The sequence below is a fragment of the Panulirus ornatus genome, chromosome 56 (assembly GCF_036320965.1).
Source record: "Panulirus ornatus isolate Po-2019 chromosome 56, ASM3632096v1, whole genome shotgun sequence".
Lineage (NCBI taxonomy): Eukaryota > Metazoa > Arthropoda > Malacostraca > Decapoda > Palinuridae > Panulirus > Panulirus ornatus.
The window spans coordinates 25,064,185-25,086,712 of record NC_092279.1 but is presented as its reverse complement, the minus strand read 5'-3'; the positions used below and the strand labels follow the sequence as shown (position 1 = coordinate 25,086,712).

At 41.6% G+C, this 22,528-nt stretch overlaps 1 protein-coding gene across 9 annotated transcripts in view; it reads left to right on the top strand.

Moving 5' to 3' along the window:
* Positions 1-22,528, top strand: part of LOC139766023 (uncharacterized) — a 423,019-nt gene that overhangs the window by 376,873 nt on the left and 23,618 nt on the right. For all 9 annotated transcript variants that reach the window (XM_071694136.1, XM_071694137.1, XM_071694132.1 and 6 more), the window contains one exon: positions 9,039-9,325. In XM_071694136.1, coding sequence (XP_071550237.1) covers positions 9,039-9,325 — 287 coding nt within the window. The remainder of the gene's footprint in view (positions 1-9,038; positions 9,326-22,528) is intronic.

The following is a 22,528-nucleotide window of genomic DNA, read 5'->3' as shown; positions in this document are numbered from 1 at the left end:
TGTGTTCGGGTATTTGTGCCTTTCGCTTGGAGGGATGACAAATGACAGTGTATGGAAAATAATGTAAGTATTGTCGTTATGAAGAAAGTGAAAGTGATCACTGTTCTCATATGTAGTACAATTGATTTAATACATAAATGTGAAAAGTATAATGATCATAATTATAATGAAAAAAAAAAGAGAAGCAACGCAAAACTTCAAATTTTCTCTAATATTACCATGACAGCCACATTTTCTTTACCATTTATTGTTTACATTATATCATTCAAACTCCATAACCGACATTACAGCATACAACCAAACTGTTTTGTTACAAAATAATCAAAGATCGTGAATTGTAATCCCTGAGAAAGAGATTAATCTAAGTTAGACATTAATATCGTTTACATTAAGGGAAATTAATGATGACATTTCAGTAATGTTATATTGAGCCCCGATGTTATACGTTCGTGCTTACGGGCCTCATCACCGTGCTCAAAGGCGCTTACCGTCGTGTTCAAGAATCATATTTTTGATATCTAGAGTCGTACCGTAGCGCTCTAAGAGTCGTACCATCGTTCGCGATGGAGAAATGAAAAAATTGAGATGTATAAATAGAATATATTGATTTGCTTAAGTTCCCCATCACTCACAGCACAATGGAACACGGCTGCCTACCACCGTAGAGTACACACACACACACACACACACACACACACACACACACACACACACACACACACACACAAACCCTCTTCCTGGGTCTGCTTCGTTAAGTAGATTAATTGCATTTTTATTCTTTATGTTGTCGGATACCCGTGAGGTTAGGAAGTATATACTGGAATGAAAATGAAATTACGTTCTCAGTTGATGATTCTTGGCACATGTCAGGTGTGTGTGTGTGTGTGTGTGTGTGTGCGAAGGAGGGTGCCATAATTGGCACAGGGCGGCCTGTGTCTAGGTGTAGTGTAGTGAGGTCTCACGTGTATGCATGTCTTATGTGAATGTGATGCATTGCTTCATCCCAAACGAGCCGAGTGATCAGTTCCTGTGACTTTCTATGGTTGTGAGTCAGTTGTGAGCATATCTGTCTCAAGGAACAAAATCGACAGGGGGAAAAAAAAGGACGAAATGAAGATTTTTGTTTTTCTATCTTGTAGGCTACAGTCATGGACGAAAGTCTCACATCAAAACTGGAACTTTATTTGAAATGATATCGAAGTTAATGTTAATGGAAAGAAAAGAGAAAAAGAAAACGCGAGGAAAAGTATTTACGAATTTTGGAGGAAGTGAAAAACCGATCTTTTTAATGAAAAACTTCTAAGTCATGGATATTAGGAGAGACATTAGAGGGTAGAGAGAGAGTTCCACGGTGCCGAGATGAAGAGAAAGAAATAGTTATCAAAACGGCCCACTCTTGAGTTGCCAACTGGTACGGTCGTATCTGTTATGGCATCTCTGTTGTCTAAGATGTACGGCTCTTGTGTTTAGCTCTGTGTCTCGCAAGTTAGTTGGTAATATGAGCTTTAGACCTCTGAACTACCAGGCTAACCAAGGTCGCTAGTATCAAATGATAAAAACCAGTCAAAAAAAAATCTTGAACTCCTTGGGGGTGTCAAAGATAACCGTAAATCCGTACATATTGGTTAATAAATTTAGATTTAAGGCCGTTAACATCAAGTTACAACCAGCAAAATAAAAGATCTTGAGCACATTGTTTGGGCGATCAAGAAAATTTGAAGACCAAGTACTCTCAATACGGCGTATGTGATCTTTATAGCATATGTGTATCTTGCACTGTTGTGGATAATCATTGCACTCTTCATAGTCTCCTAATCTAACCCGAGGGCCAGATATATATATATATATATATATATATATATATATATATATATATATATATATATATATATATATATATATATATATATATATATATGGGAAAGGATCAGAATTTTGCGCGTGATCAAGATATTCCTATGAGTCCACGGGGAAAATGAAACTCGAAAAGTTCCCAAGTGCACTTTCGTGTAATAATCACATCATTTACCAAATAGCGTCCTAGCTTCGTCTCTTCAATGTATATCAACTGACTTATATTCCTCTCTTGTGTCTCCCCTGATGATGTGATTATTACACGAAAGTGCACTTGGGAACTTTTCATGTTTCATTTTCCCCGTGGCCTCATAGGAATATATATATATATATACATATATATATATATATATATATATATATATATATATATATATATATATATATATATATATATATATATATATATATATATATATATATATATATATATATAATAGCGAGAATGTTTCTGTTCTTAAAATTATGTTTTAAAACCTGTTGGAAGGTATTAAATATATTTCGGTTGGTGCAATAATCAGATGTTGACCTTAATGACCGTGACAGTCGATAATTGCTCTTTGCCTGTGTTATTGTTACTACATATCCTCTTTATTACGTCATGGGGGTAATTGAGTTTTGGAATAACTTTTATACTAGGAAACCTTCGGATATACGTCGTTTCCTCCACACCAAAATGTTTTAGAAAAAGTTATCTAGGAATATACACAATCGAGTATGAAAATTACTTCCCTCAGAGTTAACAGAATTTATGGTCATTATGGAGAAATGATTTCCTCTACTTGTATCTGGTTTTATGAGTTGCCTATATTGAATTCAATTACAGTTGCAATATTTTGTCGAGTTCTTTTTTTAATGGGTTGAGATGAGTTTCCATGTTGGTTGACATATAAACGCTTCATAATGTTGATGGAGAACTTAAGTAAAATTTTGAATCTGATAATTCTCCTTGACTTATTGTTACGATTAACATTAATCAATAAAAATCTTCATTCCCTTTAATCATTAAGATAATTTCTATATATCCCAAGGATTTTCTTTCGTGTGGGTGGGATGGTGAACTAAAGAAAATATAAATGTTCTTACTTACACCATTTGATGATGTATCTACAGATTTTATATAAGTCCCACGTCAATATAGAGCAATCAAGTCGCGTCAGATTAAATGGGGCTAGTTAATTTTTTTCCTTTATTCCCCCGTAGTGCCATGTGACCTCAGCGTTAGGTCACCATCCAGACAGCTCACCCTAACCTGTGTTATACCACCTCTCTCTCTCTCTCTTCGGTATTTTCTTCTGAGGCTCGAGCCGGCCGCTGGCCCCACAGACTACACCTGCCTTGATTACATTTGTCATGTAAATTGCCTTTGTGGTGATGTACGTGTGTTACCAAGGCTTTTTCCCACGTGTAAGGTCAAAGGTCATTCGAACATGGAAAGGTCCATGTGACTCATAACGCATTTTTTTTTTTTTTTATTCTTTCATCCTGTTCATGTTCTATTTAGTATATCAGTTGGTATAGATTTGCGTTTTGTTTTGTTTTTTCTTTCGCTGCATTACGAAATCGAGGAGGATTTCATCGCTGTATTTGCCAGAGAGAATAATATATGTTTGAAGGATACGCTTTAATACAGCGACCAATATTGTGGTTTGAAATAAGAGACAAAGCATTTCGTAATGTATAAATCATAGAGGAACTGATATATATATATATATATATATATATATATATATATATATATATATATATATATATATATATATATATTATTTTTTTTATTTTGCTTTGTCGCTGTCTCCCGCGTTAGCGAGGTAGCGCAAGGAAACAGACGAAAGAATGGCCCAACCCACCCACATACACATGTATATACATACACGTCCACACACGCAAATATACATACCTATACATCTCAACGTATACATGTATATATACACACACAGACATATACATATATACACATGCACATGATTCATACTGTCTACCTTTATTCATTCCCATCGCCACCTCGCCACACATGAAATAACGACCCCCTCCCCCCTCATGTGTGCGAGGTAGCGCTAGGAAAAGACAACAAAGGCCCCATTCGTTCACACTCAGTCTCTAGCTGTCATGTAATAATGCACCGAAACCACAGCTCCCTTTCCACATCCAGGCCCCACAGAACTTTCATGGTTTACCCCAGACGCTCCACATGCCCTGGTTCAATCCATTGACAGCACGTCAACCTCGGTATACCACATCGTTCCAATTCACACTATTCCTTGCACGCCTTTCACCCTCCTATATGTTCAGGCCCCGATCGCTCAGAATCTTCTTCACTCCATCTTTCCACCTCCAATTTGGTCTCCCACTTCTCGTTCCCTCCACCTCCGACACATATATCTTCTTTGTCAATCTTTCCTCGCCCATTCTCTCCATGTGACCAAACCATTTCTATACACCCTCTTCTGCTCTCTCAACCACACTCTTTATTACCACGCATCTCGCTTACCCTTTCATTACTTACTCGATCAAATATCCTCACTTGGCCCCCTTCTCTGTTCCTTCTTTTGGAAAATTGAAAACGAGAGAGGAGGATTTCCAGCCACCCGCTCCCTCCCCTTTTTTTGTCGCCTTCTGCGACACTCAGGGAATACGTGGGAAGAATTCTTTCTCCTTTATCCCCAGGGATATATATATATATATATATATATATATATATATATATATATATATATATATATATATATATACAGAGAGAGAGAGAGAGAGAGAGAGAGAGAGAGAGAGAGAGAGAGAGAGAGAGAGAGAGAGAGAGAGAGAGATTCGTATAGTCACTCTCACATCACAGATCCTATCCAAAGAGAATTAATTCATTTTGTCATTTTAATTATACTATTCTCTCGTGTTATTAGAAATTCATGCGTATCTACCGAACATTTTTATGAAATTCGGAACCGTGTGAACTCTCTCTGAGTTGCAAAATACTTCTCATGATTATTGACAAAATAACAATGGAACAATGAAATGGTAAGCGTATGCTGTGTACTCATGCTGTTTAAACGTATTGGTTAACGTACGTAATCCGTGAAGGTCACTCGTATGATGTTCTTATATATATATATATATATATATATATATATATATATATATATATATATATATATATATTTTTTTTTTTTTCTTTTTTTTTTTCATACTATTCGCCATTTCCCGCATTAGCGAGGTAGCGTTAAGAACAGAGGACTGGGCCTTTGAGGGAATATCCTCACCTGGTCCCCTTCTCTGTTCCTTCTTTTGGAAAATTAAGAAAAAAATGAGAGGGGAGGATTTCCAGCCCCCCGCTCCCTCCCCTTTTAGTCGACTTCTACGACACGCAGGGAATACGTGGAAAGTATTCTTTCTCCCCTATCCCCAGGGATGATTATATATATATATATATATATATATATATATATATATATATATATATATATATATATATATATATATATATATATATATATATCAAAGCACACGCAGGTTTGTTGCCCCTCTCATGGCGCCTTAGAAGTAAGTTTGAACATAGCTTTTCGTCCCCCAGCTGACGTCATTCTTGTGGTTAACTTTTGATGTTGGGCTGGGGTTGTTGACCGGATGTTGCATGTTATTATTACTTTACATTACGCTCATGCACTTGACGCATATTGAACATATCCATTTCCTTTTTATAATTTTTCTTTAGTACAAAAATTTAGGTTATAATAGGAAATATAGTTTACTGTATAGCCTACGCTTGGGTTTTTTATGAATAGTCTGAAATATACTGGCATATACTCCTAGGATATGCTGGACCCCATGATATATTGTGTAGGCTGGGGACATGGGACAGACGGATATGTTTTGATATTACAGCCAATGAAAATTTAATATCGGTCACTTACATCATCATCAGCCTGGTGATAATATTGACTTGGTAATAGATAAATTTTTTGTATTGTGTGTGTGAATGATTTTATGGTTAGCATTTTATGAAACCAGGGAATTAGTATGTCCGTCCCTAATAAAATGACGAGTTAGTCTTTTGGCTGTGGAATGAACGTATTATCATAACTGTTTGCTGCGTTGAATGTATTAACTCTGAATATTGTTTATATACGTGAGTTTTTTGTTTTTATTGTGGCTCAGTCGCCGATATAGAAATTCTATGTAAGAAAAAAAAAAACGAGCATTTTTTGCGTTGAATTCATTGACTGATAATTGCTTATACACACTTTTCTTTTTTTCATTGTGGCGCAGACGCTGATTTTCTATGTAAAAACATCAGCATTTTCCCCCTTAACACTATCCACATTACGTTAGCTTTCAACTTCAGTAATTTAGTTTTATTACATATTCAGTGAAAATTCGATAATTAACAGACTTCCCACACAAGACGAGCACTTCTCTTAAGTAAATAATTTTGAGCCAGGTTAACTTGAAAACCAAAACTAGGAATAATTAATTATCAGTTATTGTCAGTCTCCATCATCGTGGTCCGCATTTAATCACATTTAATCAAAGTAAGTTTAATTTGTAGAATATTTCCTTTAGCACTAAATCAATAGCGATCTATTTAATAGCTAATTACGTCAGTCTCAATGTGATAGTCATTTTTGTTTTTCTTTTCATTTTCTGTAAATCCTAAGCTAAAGGCTACCTTACTCTACAGATAATTTATATGATCCTAAGCCTTTTTTTGTACTGCAAGACAAGAAACATTTATAGCGCGTTCAATTATCTCGATTTTATTTTTTTTTTTTTTTACATAATATACTGATCCATAGAAAATTGTTTAAAGTACTGATCCATAAAAAAAAGAAATTCTCATCCGTGAGAATTTCATTCCAGCCACCATTCCCTGCCTTGTAGACATAGACAACGAATGATTATAGAATACATAGATAGATTATTATCTTTCGAATATCTCACGATATAAGAAACGTAATCATAAACCACACGTATGGCCAGCGAATATGACTTGATAGAAAGACAGAAGACTATCCTGTCAGCGTTTTAAAACTTATGGAATTGGATATCCTTCCAAAAAGGATGGATTTCTGGACAGTACTCTCTTTCCTGTTGGTGATCTAGTGACCTTTTGAAGTATTTCTTGACCTTATCCTGTGTCTCTTGTGAGCTCATAACTTGTTCTCGTGATGTTAAACTTTCTCTCCTGACATGATAAAAACTTCTTGTGGCCAATCATAAGGAAGAGACGCCTTATTCTACGACTTATCCCATGTCATTTATATAAAAGCCTGGCACAGTTTACCTTTTTTTTTTTATTCAGAACTACTAAGAAAAAGATTAATTACCTGTTACTTATTTGATAAACGTCAGATTCTAATAATTCTTGAGGTAATTCTGTTTGATATATATATATATATATATATATATATATATATATATATATATATATATATATATATATATATATATATATATATATATATATATATATATATATATATATGTGTGTGTGTGTGTGTGTGTGTGTGTGTGTGTGTGTGTGTGTGTTTTCCTCTAAAAGACAAACTAGATGATGATGTTTGGCAATTGTTGTCCTCGGTTGTATTGGCCAGTTTCGTTGGCTTAATATCACTTGATACATCTTGTCCTACGTACGTTATATTACGTGATATATCTTGTTCTACGTGCAGTGATAGTCGTTTGAGTGTATATATATATATATATATATATATATATATATATATATATATATATATATATATATATATATATATATATATCGTTGCATATGCCATGTTGCTACCATGAAGCACTGTGTAATACTATTGTGTGTTGATTTTTGATCGTCATTTGTTAACACTTTTGAGAGTAATTTCTCTGTGGAAGTAGTGTGTTACGAGTACCATGAGTGGCTTTTAAGGTAGCTTTTGTTTTTATGATTCTAATGAATTCTGGTTTTTTTTTTATACGATTCACATTAACGCGTTATTCATTTAGAAATCAGAGATGACCAGGTTGCATGATCCTGTTTGAATATATACTGATTCGATCCCTTTCTCTCCTCCTTCGTAATTTCTTAGGTAGTATCTAACACTCTTGTGCCTCCTTCGGTTTACCTTTCCTTTTACCTTTTTTGTCCTTTTTTTTTTCTCTCTCTCCAGCCCATACTCTTGACCCCTGACCTCTCCTGATCTTGATGTTGACCTGGCTTCTTCAGTTCGTCACTAGGTGTTTCCCCTTCCCTCTGACCTGTCCTTCCTCAGTCCTTCCTTAACTTGTCTGTCACGAGTTCCTTCTCCATCTCTTCCTTATGTGGTATATAGTCCGTTCCTTGTCTCCTTCCCAACACGTCACGTAGTCCGTTCCTTGGCCCTTCTCTGCACCTTACCTACTCCATTCCTTGGTCCTTCCTAATGTCCTTAGCATTGCTTCCCATTTCATGCAGTAGGCTTTCTCATCCCTTCCATAACTTATTCCTAGCATTTCCTTAGCCATTTCCCAGCGCCTCCTTCCTTTAGCCCTTGACCTTCTCTGGCCTTACGTCGTGACCTTTGACCTCTCCCGTCCTCTCGCCACAACCTTTGACCTCTTCTGGCCCTCCATCGTGCTCTTGGCCTTTCCCGGCGCCTTCTCGGAAACATATGACCTCCCCTGACCCACCATGGTGACTTTTGGCCTCATCTGACCTCTCGCCATAACCATTGCCCTCTGCTGACAGTCCTCCGTGACCTTTGACCTCTGCTGACCGTCCTTCGTGACCTTTGGTCTCCCCCGGTCTCTTCTCCAAACCTTTGACCTGCTCTTGCCTCTCCGTGGTAACCTTTGACCTGCTCTTCCCTCGCCGTGGTAACCTCTGACCTGCTCATACCTCTCCGTGGTAACCTTTGACCCGCTCATACCTCCGTGGTAACCTTTGACCTTCTTATACCTCTCCGTGGTAACCTTTAACCTGCTCATACCTCTCTGTGGTAAGCTTTGACTTGCTCACATCTCTCCGTGGTAGCCTTTGACCTGCTCATACCTCCTCCGTGGTAACATTTGACCCGCTCATACCTCCTCCGTGGTAACCTTTGACCCGCTCATACCTCCTCCGTGGTAACCTTTGACCCGCTCACACCTCCTCCGTGGTAACCTTTGACCCGCTCATACCTCTCCGTGGTAACCTTTGACCCGCTCATACCTCCTCCGTGGTAACCTTTGACCTGCTCTGGTAGGATGAGGACGACGAGGGTGAGGACATGTACGGCGGCGGAGGGTCACCTGGTCGTCGTAGTAGCAGCGGCGCCGGGGTCGGGTCGTCGCTCGGTCGCCGTGGACGCCGTCGGGAGGAGCTGAGCCCCGGGGTCGTGTGCACGATCAAGCGGGTGCACCTCGGGGACCCCGCCTGTGACCTTGGGGTCAGCGTGTGGCGGGGGCGGGGACCCCAGCGGGGTCTGCAGGGGCCCCAGCGGCCGCCCTGTGGCACGGGGCCAGCCCTTCTGGTCGAGACACCAGATAGTGGGTAGGTGAAGACTGCTATTATTATTATTATTATTATTATTATTATCATTATTATTGTTATTATCATTATTATCATTATTCATTATTGTGTCAGAGATAGGACTATAACTGATTATCTAATATTACGATAAAAAACATCAAGTACATTGAATGATTATATATATATATATATATATATATATATATATATATATATATATATATATATATATATATATATATATATATAAAGTCTCACATGTTGCAATATTCAGAGACGAAATAACGTCTGGTTTCATAAGTTTCGTCAATTTTAACTCTGTGTCCCTTTGATCATTAATCAGCAGCTTAAAAGAATTCCTTTTTGGTAACCCGTGATCTGAGAAACTGTATTTAAAAAGTATGTTACGTTGTTATGAAAATTAGATTGGAATCGATTGTTGGGCGTGTAGAATTAAATAGATTTTACCGATTGTTTTTTCCAATTAGAATCTAGCCTATCGAGCAATATATGCAATATAGGGTTTATATTGATGAGGTACATTGATCGCAACGCTTACTGTAGCCTTTAATCTGTTGCACAAATGGATTCACACACACACACACACACACACACACACACACACACATATATTTATATATCTTTTTTTTCTTTTAAACTATTCGCCATTTCCCGCGTTAGCGAGGTAGCGTTAGGAACAGAGGACTGGGCCTTTTATGGAATATCCTCACCTGGCCCCCTTTGTTCCTTCTTTTGGAAGATTAAAAAAAAAAAAAAAAACGAGAGGGGAGGATTTCCAGCCCCCCGCTCCCTCCCCTTTTAGTCGCCTTCTACGACACGCAGGGAATACGTGGGAAGTATTCTTAATCCCCTATCCCCAGGGATATATATATATATATATATATATATATATATATATATATATATATATACATATTTTTTTTCTTTATATATATATATATATATATATATTATATATATATATATATATATATATATATATATATATATATATATATATATGTATATATATATATATATATATATATATATATCCTAATGATCCGTCAACCACTAAACATCCATCACTCTCAACACAGTCTTTATAAACTCCATTTCACCAGACATACACCTTACTGAAACTGCAACCCCTAGGTATGTACGAGTTACGCTTTCTCATCTGTGTTCTGTACACCACCCATCTCTTCCAAAATCTACAAGCACCAGTTCAACACATTTCAAGTCCCTTCAGGCCTAAGATACTCAAACACTTACCCGATTCATCGTTCTGCGCTCGCCTCACACAGACACACACACATCACCGAACTTTTTGATCTGTAGCTTCGCCCAATAGACGTGGTAAGCTTCCTTGACGCTGTGAGAACCCCATATGGGGATCGTAGGGGAGGAAAAGAAGTCCTTTTCTTGTTTCATACTTGTTTGGCGTTTCCCGCGTTAGCATGGTAGCGCCAGGAACAAACGAAGAAAAAGCCGCATTTGCTCACATCCTATTCTCTAGCTGTCATTTTTCACAGAACACAATAATATCCTCCAACAGCCAGGATTCGAATCCAGGTCCGTATGCGTGGTAGGTGGGTTCGCTCCGGCTAGGCTATGATCGCCCCCATAGTGAAATGACTATTCGATTACAAGTAATCGAATACCCTTCGTCTCACATCATATCCGTGTTCATATACCTCCGCGTTTGTACAGTAAACTTCTGTAAAATGCTAGCTTTTGGTTGTGTAAGCCAGATGGGATTTGACCAGTTTAGACCCCGTTGCTCACTGATGTGAGACGAAGAGGTAATGCGATTACATGTAATCGAATAGTCATTTCCTGAGAGGGGTCGATTATAGCCGAGCCGTAGCAAACTCGCCTACCTCGCATAAGGACCTGGGTTCGAATCCTTGCAATTGGAGGATATTATGTTGTTCATATATATATATATATATATATATATATATATATATATATATATATATATATATATATATATATATATATATATATGTATGTATATATATATCAATGCAAACATCAGTTTTGCTGGACACTGAGTGTGTAAAGTCACTTGGGCGAAGCTGCATCACTCTCCGCTCATAAAAGTCAGTAAAGTCTCGCCGAGGAAACTTCCCACGGCAAGGTAGTCCATCATTGCCCTGCTCCTGATTGAAGCACAGCCTTGAAACTGCCAAAGTCCTATTGAAAAATGGTAGTGGTGTGGTACGATATCAAAAGTGCACACCATCAAAAATGTGGACACAGACCGTACAGACATCAGTCGTGGGGAGAATATTCTGGTGTGAGTATGACCTTTGTGTTGGCAGGCAACATGTTTCCATCATGTATTGTTCCCTTCTCACTCTTCATACGAATATATATATATATATATATATATATATATATATATATATATATATATATATATATATATATATATCATCCCTGGGGATAGGGGAGAAAGAATACTTCCCACGTATTCCCTGCGTGTCGTAGAAGGCGACTAAAAGGGGAGGGAGCGGGGGGCTGGAAATCCTCCCCTCTCGTTTTTTTTTAATTTTCCAAAAGAAGGAACAGAGAATTGGGCCAGGTGAGGGTATTCCCTCAAAGGCCCACTCCTCTGTTCTTAACGCTACCTCGCTAATGCGGGAAATGGCGAATAGTTTGAAAGAAAAAAGAAAGAAATATATATATATATATATATATTGGATAGGATCACAATTTTGCGCGTGATCTAGATATTCCTGTGAGTAAACGGAATATGAAACACGATAAGTTCCCAAGTGCACTTTCGTGTAATAATCACATCATCAGGGGAGACACAAGAGAGAAATATAACAGTCAGTTGATATACATCGAAGAGACGACGCTAGGACGCCATTTGGTAAACAAGCGATTGTCCAAGACAATCACATGTTTACCATATATATATATATATATATATATATATATTTTTATACTTTGTCGCTGTCTCCCGCGTTTGCGAGGTAGCGCAAGGAAACAGACGAAAGAAATGGCCCAACCCCCCCCATACACATGTAGTATATACATACGTCCACACACGCAAATATACATACCTACACAGCTTTCCATGGCTTACCCCAGACGCTTCACATGCCTTGATTCAATCCACTGACAGCACGTCAACCCCGGTATACCACATCGCTCCAATTCACTCTATTCCTTGCCCTCCTTTCACCCTCCTGCATGTTCAGGCCCCGATCACACAAAATCTTTTTCACTCCATCTTTCCACCTCCAATTTGGTCTCCCTCTTCTCCTTGCTCCCTCCACCTCCGACACATATATCCTCTTGGTCAATCTTTCCTCACTCATCCTCTCCATGTGCCCAAACCACTTTAAAACACCCTCTTCTGCTCTCTCAACCACGCTCTTTTTATTTCCACACATCTCTCTTACCCTTACGTTACTCACTCGATCAAACCACCTCACACCACACATTGTCCTCAAACATCTCATTTCCAGCACATCCATCCTCGTGCGCACAACTCTATCCATAACCCACGCCTCGCAACCATACAACATTGTTGGAACCACTATTCCTTCAAACATACCCATTTTTGCTTTCCGAGATAATGTTCTTCGCCCCCTCCCCCATATATATATATATATATATATATATATATATATATATATATATATATATTATTTTGTTTGTGAAATACATCTTTTATGGACTTTCAAGTGAACGGATTTATATATAAGAAGAAAGACCCAAAGTGGGAAGACGTTTTGATCCCCCGTCGTAGAAAATGGGAACGTATTCAAACGTCCAGTTGAAGAGGCAGCGTTGCTGGGGAGACGCGTCTCGCCCTACCCGTAGCAAGAGATTGACGCGTGTCGGGAAGTTGATGCTATTTTGTTTTTTTCTTTTAGTGATTGACGTCTTTACTGGGGAGGGACGTGAGATGTGGACAGGTCCTGGTGATGACCGGAGTGTGTTACTCACGGGTGAGAGTGAGGGGGAGAGTGTGTGAGAGCTGGTCATAGCCATAATGGGGTTAAGGAGAGTTTTAAGAGCTCTCCCGTGTTGGTGAGTGAGTGAGTGAGAGTTATATGGTGTGTGGGTGAGGGAGAGCGATGGTGAGAGGATGATGATGCATGTGTGAGAGTGTGGTGTGGTGTGGTGTGGTGGTTCGTTGAAGGAAAGAATTGGTGAGAAGTGAGGGTATGACGTCAGTGTGTGTGTGTGTGTGTGTGTGTGTGTGTGTGTGTGTGGTCAAGGGAAGACTTCACAAAATCTCTACATAAATTGCACATAGAATTTTGTTCTTATATATATATATATATATATATATATATATATATATATATATATATATATATATATATATATATACATAGATAACATAGATGACACATAGTTGCCTATATAGATAGATGGAGAGACAGGTAATGACTGGCGGGTGGTATGATGGTTGTAGGTGGGTAGTATGATGGTTGTAGGTGGGTGGTACGACGGTTGTAGTCGGGCGATGTGATGGTGGTTGTAAGTGGGTGATATGATACTGGTTGTAGGTGGGTGTTATGAAAACGAATCGCAGGTGGGGCGATGTGATGATAATTCTCGGTGGGGTGATATGACAGTGGTTGTAGGTGGGTGGTATGATGGTTGTAGGTGGGACGTGAAAGTGGTGGCGGCCCTGGCCACACGTGGCCAAGCATTTCCCACAAGGGAGGTGAGAGTTGAGGGGGGAGGTCGAGAGAGAGAGAGAGAGAGAGAGAGAGAGAGAGAGAGAGAGAGAGAGAGAGAGAGAGAGAGAGAGAGAGCAGCCTCAGGTGAGAGGTGCGCGCCTCTCTCTCTCTCTCTCTCTCTCTCTCTCTCTCTCTCTCTCTCTCTCTCTCTCTCTCTCTCTCTTTCTCTCTCTCTCTCTCTCCTGGTGATTACCTGGTCCCTCCTAATCACGCCCTGGTGACCCCCCCCCTGGCTTTGTTGGGGGGGCTTCTGGAGGGGGAGGGTTGTGGCGGCGTCGTCCCCCCTCACAGGCGCCCCTGATGATGTCCGCCACCTGGGGGTATACCACGGACCCCTGGGGGATGGCGGGGGGAGATGATCTGTAGAGGACGTGGGGAAAGAGAGAGAGAGAGAGAGAGAGAGAGAGAGAGAGAGAGAGAGAGAGAGAGAGAGAGAGAGAGAGAGAGAGAAGGAGGACTGTGGTGGAGGGAGGGAGAGGACTGTGATGGAGGGAGGGAGAAGACTGTGATGGAGGGAGGGAGAAGACTGTGGTGGATGGAGGTAGAGGACTGTGGTGGAGGGAGGTAGAGGACTGTGGTGGAGGGAGGGAGAGGACTGTGGTGGAGGGAGTGAGAGGACTGTGGTAGAGGGAAGGAGAGGACTGTGATGGAGGGAGGGAGAGGACTGTGGTGGAGGGAGGTAGAGGACTGTGGTGGAGGGAGGGAGAGGACTGTGATGGAGGGAGGGAGAGGACTGTGATGGAGGGAGGGAGAAGACTGTGGTGGAGGGAGGTAGAGGACTGTGGTGGAGGGAGGGAGAGGACTGTGAATGAGGGAGGGAGAAGACTGTGGTGGAGGGAGGGAGTGAACTGTGGTGGAGGGAGGTAGAGGACTGTAATGGAGGGAGGGAGAGGACTGTGGTGGAGGGAGGGGGAGAGAACCGATTACTTGTGAGGTCGCTTTAAAAAACATGTGTTATCTGGAAAAGTGATACGCTAGTGTTCTCTAGATTAAAGGGGAGATTTCTGCTCTCTCTCTCTCTCTCTCTCTCTCTCTCTCTCTCTCTCTCTCTCTCTCTCTCTCTCTCTCTCTCTCTCTCTCTCTCTCTCTCTCTATCTATCTATCTATCTATTTCATGTGTGATGGGGTGGCGATGCGAATGGATGAAGCCAGCAAGTATGATTATGTACATGTGTATAAATGTATATGTCTGTGTTTGTATATGTATGTATACGTTGAAATGTATATGTTTGTGTATGGGCGTTGATGTATCAAACGTGTATGTGGGTGGGTTGGGCCATTCCACGTCTGTTTCCTTGCGCTACCTCGCTGACGCGGGAGACAGCGACAAAGTATAATAGAATATATATATAGAATATATGGTGTGGGAGGCAAGTTGTTAGAAGCAGTGAAAAGTTTTTATCGAGGATGTAAGGCATGTGTACGTGTAGGAAGAGAGGAAAGTGATTGGTTCTCAGTGAATGTAGGTTTGCGGCAGGGGTGTGTGATGTCTCCATGGTTGTTTAATTTGTTTATGGATGGGGTTGTTAGGGAGGTAAATGCAAGAGTCTTGGAAAGAGGGGCAAGTATGAAGTCTGTTGGGGATGAGAGAGCTTGGGAAGTGAGTCAGTTGTTGTTCGCTGATGATACAGCGCTGGTGGCGGATTCATGTGAGAAACTGCAGAAGCTGGTGACGGAGTTTGGTAAAGTGTGTGGAAGAAGAAAGTTAAGAGTAAATGTGAATAAGAGCAAGGTTATTAGGTACAGTAGGGTTGAGGGTCAAGTCAATTGGGAGGTGAGTTTAAATGGAGAAAAACTGGAGGAAGTGAAGTGTTTTAGATATCTGGGAGTGGATCTGTCAGCGGATGGAACCATGGAAGCGGAAGTGGATCATAGGGTGGGGGAGGGGGCGAAAATTTTGGGAGCCTTGAAAAATGTGTGGAAGTCGAGAACATTATCTCGGAAAGCAAAAATGGGTATGTTTGAAGGAATAGTGGTTCCAACAATGTTGTATGGTTGCGAGGCGTGGGCTATGGATAGAGTTGTGCGCAGGAGGATGGATGTGCTGGAAATGAGATGTTTGAGGACAATGTGTGGTGTGAGGTGGTTTGATCGAGTAAGTAACGTAAGGGTAAGAGAGATGTGTGGAAATAAAAAGAGCGTGGTTGAGAGAGCAGAAGAGGGTGTTTTGAAATGGTTTGGGCACATGGAGAGAATGAGTGAGGAAAGATTGACCAAAAGGATATATGTGTCGGAGGTGGAGGGAACGAGGAGAAGAGGGAGACCAAAGTGGAGGTGGAAAGATGGAGTGAAAAGGATTTTGTGTGATCGGGGCCTGAACATGCAGGAGGGTGAAAGGAGGGCAAGGAATAGAGTGAATTGGAGCGATGTGGTATACAGGGGTTGACGTGCTGTCAGTGGATTGAATCAAGGCATGTGAAGCGTCCGGGGTAAACCTTGGAAAGCTGTGTAGGTATGTATATTTGCGTGTGTGGACGTGTGTATGTACATGTGTATGGGGGGGGTTGGGCCATTTCTTTCGTCTGTTCCCTTGCGCTACCTCGCAACCGCGGGAGACAGCGACGAGGTATAAAAAAAAAAAAAAAAAAAAATATATATATATATATATATATATATATATATATATATATATATATATATATATATATATATATATATATATATATGTGTGTGTGTGTGTGTGTGTGTGTGTGTGTGTGTGTGTATATATATATATATATGGTTCCAACAATGTTGTATGGTTGCGAGGCGTGGGCTATGGATAGAGTTGTGCGCAGGAGGATGGATGTGCTGGAAATGAGATGTTTGAGAACAATGTGTGGTGTGAGGTGGTTTGATCGAGTAAGTAACGGAAGGGTAAGAGAGATGTGTGGAAATAAAAAGAGCGTGGTTGAGAGAGCAGAAGAGGGTGTTTTGAAATGGTTTGGGCACATGGAGAGAATGAGTGAGGAAAGATTGACCAAGAGGATATATGTGTCGGAGGTGGAGGGAACGAGGAGAAGTGGGAGACCAAATTGTAGGTGGAAAGATGGAGTGAAAAAGATTTTGTGTGATCGGGGCCTGAACATGAAGGAGGGTGAAAGGAGGGCAAGGAATAGAGTGAATTGGATCGATGTGGTATACCGGGGTTGACGTGCTGTCAGTGGATTGAATCAGGGCATGTGAAGCGTCTGGGGTAAACCATGGAAAGCTGTGTAGGTATGTATATTTGCGTGTGTGGACGTATGTATATACATGTGTATGGGGGTGGGTTGGGCCATTTCTTTCGTCTGTTTCCTTGCGCTACCTCGCAAACGCGGGAGACAGCGACAAAGCAAGAAAAAAAAAAAATATATATATATATATATATATATATATATATATATATATATATATATATATATATATATGGGATATCCCTGATATGGTTGTTGCAACATGACTAGGATAATTGTAATAAATAAACAAATAGAACATTTTAGATATCGATAATAATTTTCTAGATTGCAATAAGTGATGTTTTGATAACTGCATCTGCTTTGAAGTGCTATTAGTGGAAAATACCGACCTAATGACGTGAAACGAAATTGCTACAGTGTAATTAACTTGTTATGAGGGAAGAGCTTATTGTCATCTAGATGTTATAAAACCCGGGTTAATTACCTTCAAAGATCCGATATGTTTTGCCCAAGGATAAAAAAAAGGGCACGGGATACTGAAATCTGTCCAGCTCTTAGCATGAGAGAATGAATGAAATCCTTCAGTACAGCATCATGCAATCCTTCAGTACAGCATCATGCAATCCTTCAGTACAGCATCATGCAATCCTTCAGTACAGCATCATGCAATCCTTCAGTACAGCATCATGCAATCCTTCAGTACAGCATCATGCAATCCTTCAGTACAGCATCATGCAGTCCTTCGGTACAGCATCATGCAATCCTTCAGTACAGCATCATGCAATCCTTCAGGACAGCATCATGCAATCCTTCAGGACAGCATCATGCAATCCTTCAGTATAGCATCATGCAATCCTTCAGTACAGCATCATGCAATCCGTCAGTACAGCATCATGCAATCCGTCAGTACAGCATCATGCAATCCTTCAGTACAGCATCATGCAGCCCTTCAGTACAGCATCATGCAATCCTTCAGTACAGCATCATGCAATCCTTCAGTACAGCATCATGCAATCCGTCAGTACAGCATCATGCAGCCCTTCAGTACAGCATCATGCAGTCCTTCAGTACAGCATCATGCAATCCTTCAGTACAGCATCATGCAATCCTTCAGTACAGCATCATGCAGTCCTTCAGTACAGCATCATGCAATCCTTCAGTACAGCATCATGCAATCCTTCAGTACAGCATCATGCAATCCTTCAGTACAGCATCATGCAATCCTTCAGTACAGCATCATGCAATCCTTCAGTACAGCATCATGCAATCCTTCAGTACAGCATCATGCAATCCTTCAATACAGCATCATGCAATCCTTCAGTACAGCATCATGCAATCCTTCAGTACAGCATCATGCAATCTTTCAGTACAGCATCATGCAATCCTTCAGTACAGCATCATGCAATCCTTCAATACAGCATCATGCAATCCTTCAGTACAGCATCATGCAATCCTTCAGTACAGCATCATGCAATCCTTCAGTACAGCATCATGCAATCCTTCAGTACAGCATCATGCAATCCTTCAGTACAGCATCATGCAATCCTTCAATACAGCATCATGCAATCCTTCAGTACAGCATCATGCAATCCTTCAGTACAGCATCATGCAATCCTTCAGTACAGCATCATGCAATCCTTCAATACAGCATCATGCAATCCTTCAGTACAGCATCATGCAATCCTTCAGTACAGCATCATGCAGTCCTTCAGTACAGCATCATGCAATCCTTCAATACAGCATCATGCAATCCTTCAGTACAGCATCATGCAATCCTTCAGTACAGCATCATGCAATCCTTCAGTACAGCATCATGTATTTCAGTACAGGAGTTCTGTACCAGCCAATATCTGACATGGTTATCACTCACTCTGTAATTAAAAGCAAATCCGGATTTATCATGTACATTTATTTATTTATTAATGTATCATTATTAACTGATATAACATCCGTAAAAAATGGGATGTATATTCAATTATCATCTCTCTCTCTCTCTCTCTCTCTCTCTCTCTCTCTCTCTCTCTCTCTCTCTCTCTCTCTCTCTCTCTCTCTCTCTCTCTCTCTCTCTCTCTCTCTCTCTCTCTCTCTCGTGTATATATGTATATATATATATATATATATATATATATATATATATATATATATATATATATATATATATATATGTATCCCTGGGGATAGGTGAGAAAGAATACTTCCCACGTATTCCCTGCGTGTCTTAGAAGGCGACTAAAAGGGGAGGGAGCGGGGGGCTGGAAATCCTCCCCTCTTGTTTTTTTTTTTTGATTTTCCAAAAGAAGGAACAGAGAAGGGGGCCAGATGAGGATATTCCCTCAGAGGCCCAGTCCTCTGTTCTTAACGCTACCTTGCTAATGCGGGAAATGGCGAATAGTTTGAAAGAAAGAATTTACACATGTATGAATGCGTGTAATTCCTTCACGTATGTACAATTATGGGTATCATTGAGTGGCACGCGTAACTGAAGATAAGTGGAAGTGTATGTATGTGCAGACGGTGGAGGCACGTAGGTGGGCTGGCGTGTGTGTGGGTACCTTTATACGTGTACGTGTTCCTCTGTGTGTGTGTGTAACAGCCTGGTGTAAACACATGAGTGTCAGTGATCACGTGTGGCAACGTATCTCTCAAGCCACCACCAGCACCATCTCCTCCTCCTCCAAGCCACCACCAGCACCATCTCCTCCTCCTCCAAGCCACCACCAGCACCATCTCCTCCTCCTCCAAGCCACCACCAGCACCATCTCCTCCTCCTCCAAGCCACCACCAGCACCATCTCCTCCTCCTCCAAGCCACCACCAGCACCATCTCCTCCTCCTCCAAGCCACCACCAGCACCATCTCCTCCTCCTCCAAGCCACCACCAGCACCATCTCCTCCTCCTCCAAGCCACCACCAGCACCATCTCCTCCTCCTCCAAGCCACCACCAGCACCATCTCCTCCTCCTCCGAGCCACCACCAGCACCATCTCCTCCTCCTCCAAGCCACCACCAGCACCATCTCCTCCTCCTCCAAGCCACCACCAGCACCACATCCTCCTCCTCCAAGCCACCACCAGCACCATCTCCTCCTCCTCCAAGCCACCACCAGCACCATCTCCTCCTCCTCCAAGCCACCACCAGCACCATCTCCTCCTCCTCCAAGCCACCACCAGCATCATCTCCTCCTCCTCCTCCTCCTCCTCCTCCTCCTCCTCCTCCTCCTCCGCCGCCGCCGCCGCCTACCTGTCCGTCCGTCCGTCCGTCCGTCCGTCCGTCCGTCTGTGTGTCAGTCTTTGTGATGTGGCGCCTCCTCTCCCGCGCCGCCACATGTTGACCCCACCTTGTAGGCACCACCGTCACCCAGCTCTTGACAGGAGATCCCTTTGATGACCTGACCTATTGTTGACCTCAAAGGGAACTGACAATCTTTGCTGACCACACAGGGATTTCATCAGCTCCTTTAAGGTTCCCTTCCCTCCTTCCTTCCCTCCCACACACACACACACCCACACACACACACACACACACACACACACACACACACACACACACACATCAATCCCAGTCCTCCCATCGTTGGATTCTTTGGCCTTCTACTCTCCAAAGATATCCTTTCTTAGGGGGTTAGGGGTGGGTTCCATCAGCCCTACACCCAGCACCCCTTAAGGTCCATTTCCCCTCCCCCTCTCCCTCCCTCCCTTACACCCCCCCTCCGCCCCAGGGAGCATCATCATCATCATCATCATCATCATCATCATCCCGCCCCTCCGTCCACATAATTACCTTCCGAAGCCTCTCTCTCTCCCTCAGCTGCGTAAGGGATCACCTCACTCTCCACCCCCCTCCACACACACACACACTCCTCAGCAGGAGGCTATAATTGCCTTTTGGTTCATATTTACTGACGGGTCGAGCAAAGCCTTCATCATCTGGGCTGAAGCCTTGCGCCCCCCCACCCCCACATTGTCTTGTTGTTTCAGTCCCATGTTTAGCATTTTTCTCGCCTTCCTTCAGTCATCTTGTTTTTTTTTCTTCTTTTATGTTTCTCTGGTCATTTATTACCTCAGACGCTCAGCTTGATTGTATGAACGTGAGGCTTATCATTTACCATTGCTCCTCATCTAGCTCATACTACTGCTGAAAGTAGTGAGGAGTTTCTGTTGAAAGAAGTGTTTGTGCGAATAGGAAGAGAGGAAGGTGAGTGGTGCGAGGTAATGGTCGGTCTGTGGCGAAGACATGTGATGTCACCATAGCTGTTTTACGGATGGAATAGTGAGGGAGGTAAATGAGAAAGTCTTGGATAGAGGAACGGGTGTGCAGTCCGTTTGGGCAGGGGGCCTGGGAGACAAGTTAATTGTTTGATGATGATAAGGATATGGTGGCAGACTCGATTAAGAAACTGTAGAAGCGGGTGTCTGAGTTTGAAGTGTGTGAAAGGAGAAAGTTGAGAGCAGCTGTAGATAGAATTAAGATTATGAAATTTAGCAAGGGAGAGAGAAAGGTTGGCTGGAATGTGGGTTTGAATGGAAGGAAGTAGAGTGTTTTAGTTACCAGGGAGTGGATGGAACTATGGACGCCCATGGGATGGATGAGGGAAGCTAAGGTCCTGAGTGGACTGGAGTGTGTGTGGACGGAGACAGTGTTGTATGGGTGCATGACATAGGCCGTGGATGAAAATGCATGGAAGAGGGTGGATGTGTTAGAAATCAAATTTTGGAGGACAGTATGTTGTGTGAGAAGGGTTGATCAAGGTAAGAGAGAAGTGGGGAAGGAAGAGGAGAGTATGTTTGAGAGAGCTAAAGAGGGTGTGTTGAAATAGTTTAAACATAGATGGCGACCGAGACAGTATACATGTCGGAAGTGGAGAAGAAAAGGAGAAGAGGGAAACCGGACTGGTGACAGAAGGATGGAGTGAAAGATGTTTAGAGTGATCGGCGTCTGAGCCTGCAAGAGAGTGTGAGGCTTGAATGGGATAGAACGAATTGGAGCGACGTGGTATATGGGGGGCGACGTGCTGTCAGTGGGCTTAACCAGGGCATATGAAGTGGTCAAGAGAAACCACAGAAAAGTCTATTGAGCTTGGCTGTGGATAGGGGAATTTCAAGTCCGTGTCCATGACAGATAAAGTGTGGATGTGAGCAAATGAGGCCATTCTTCTAATGTTCCTGGCGCTTTTTTTTTTTCCAAAAGAAGGAACAGAGAAAGGGGCCAGGTGAGGATATTCCCTCAAAGGCCCAGTTCTCTGTTCTTAACGCTACCTCGCTAACGCGGGAAATGGTCAATAGTTTGAAAGAAAGATATATATATATATATATATATATATATATATATATATATATATATATATATATA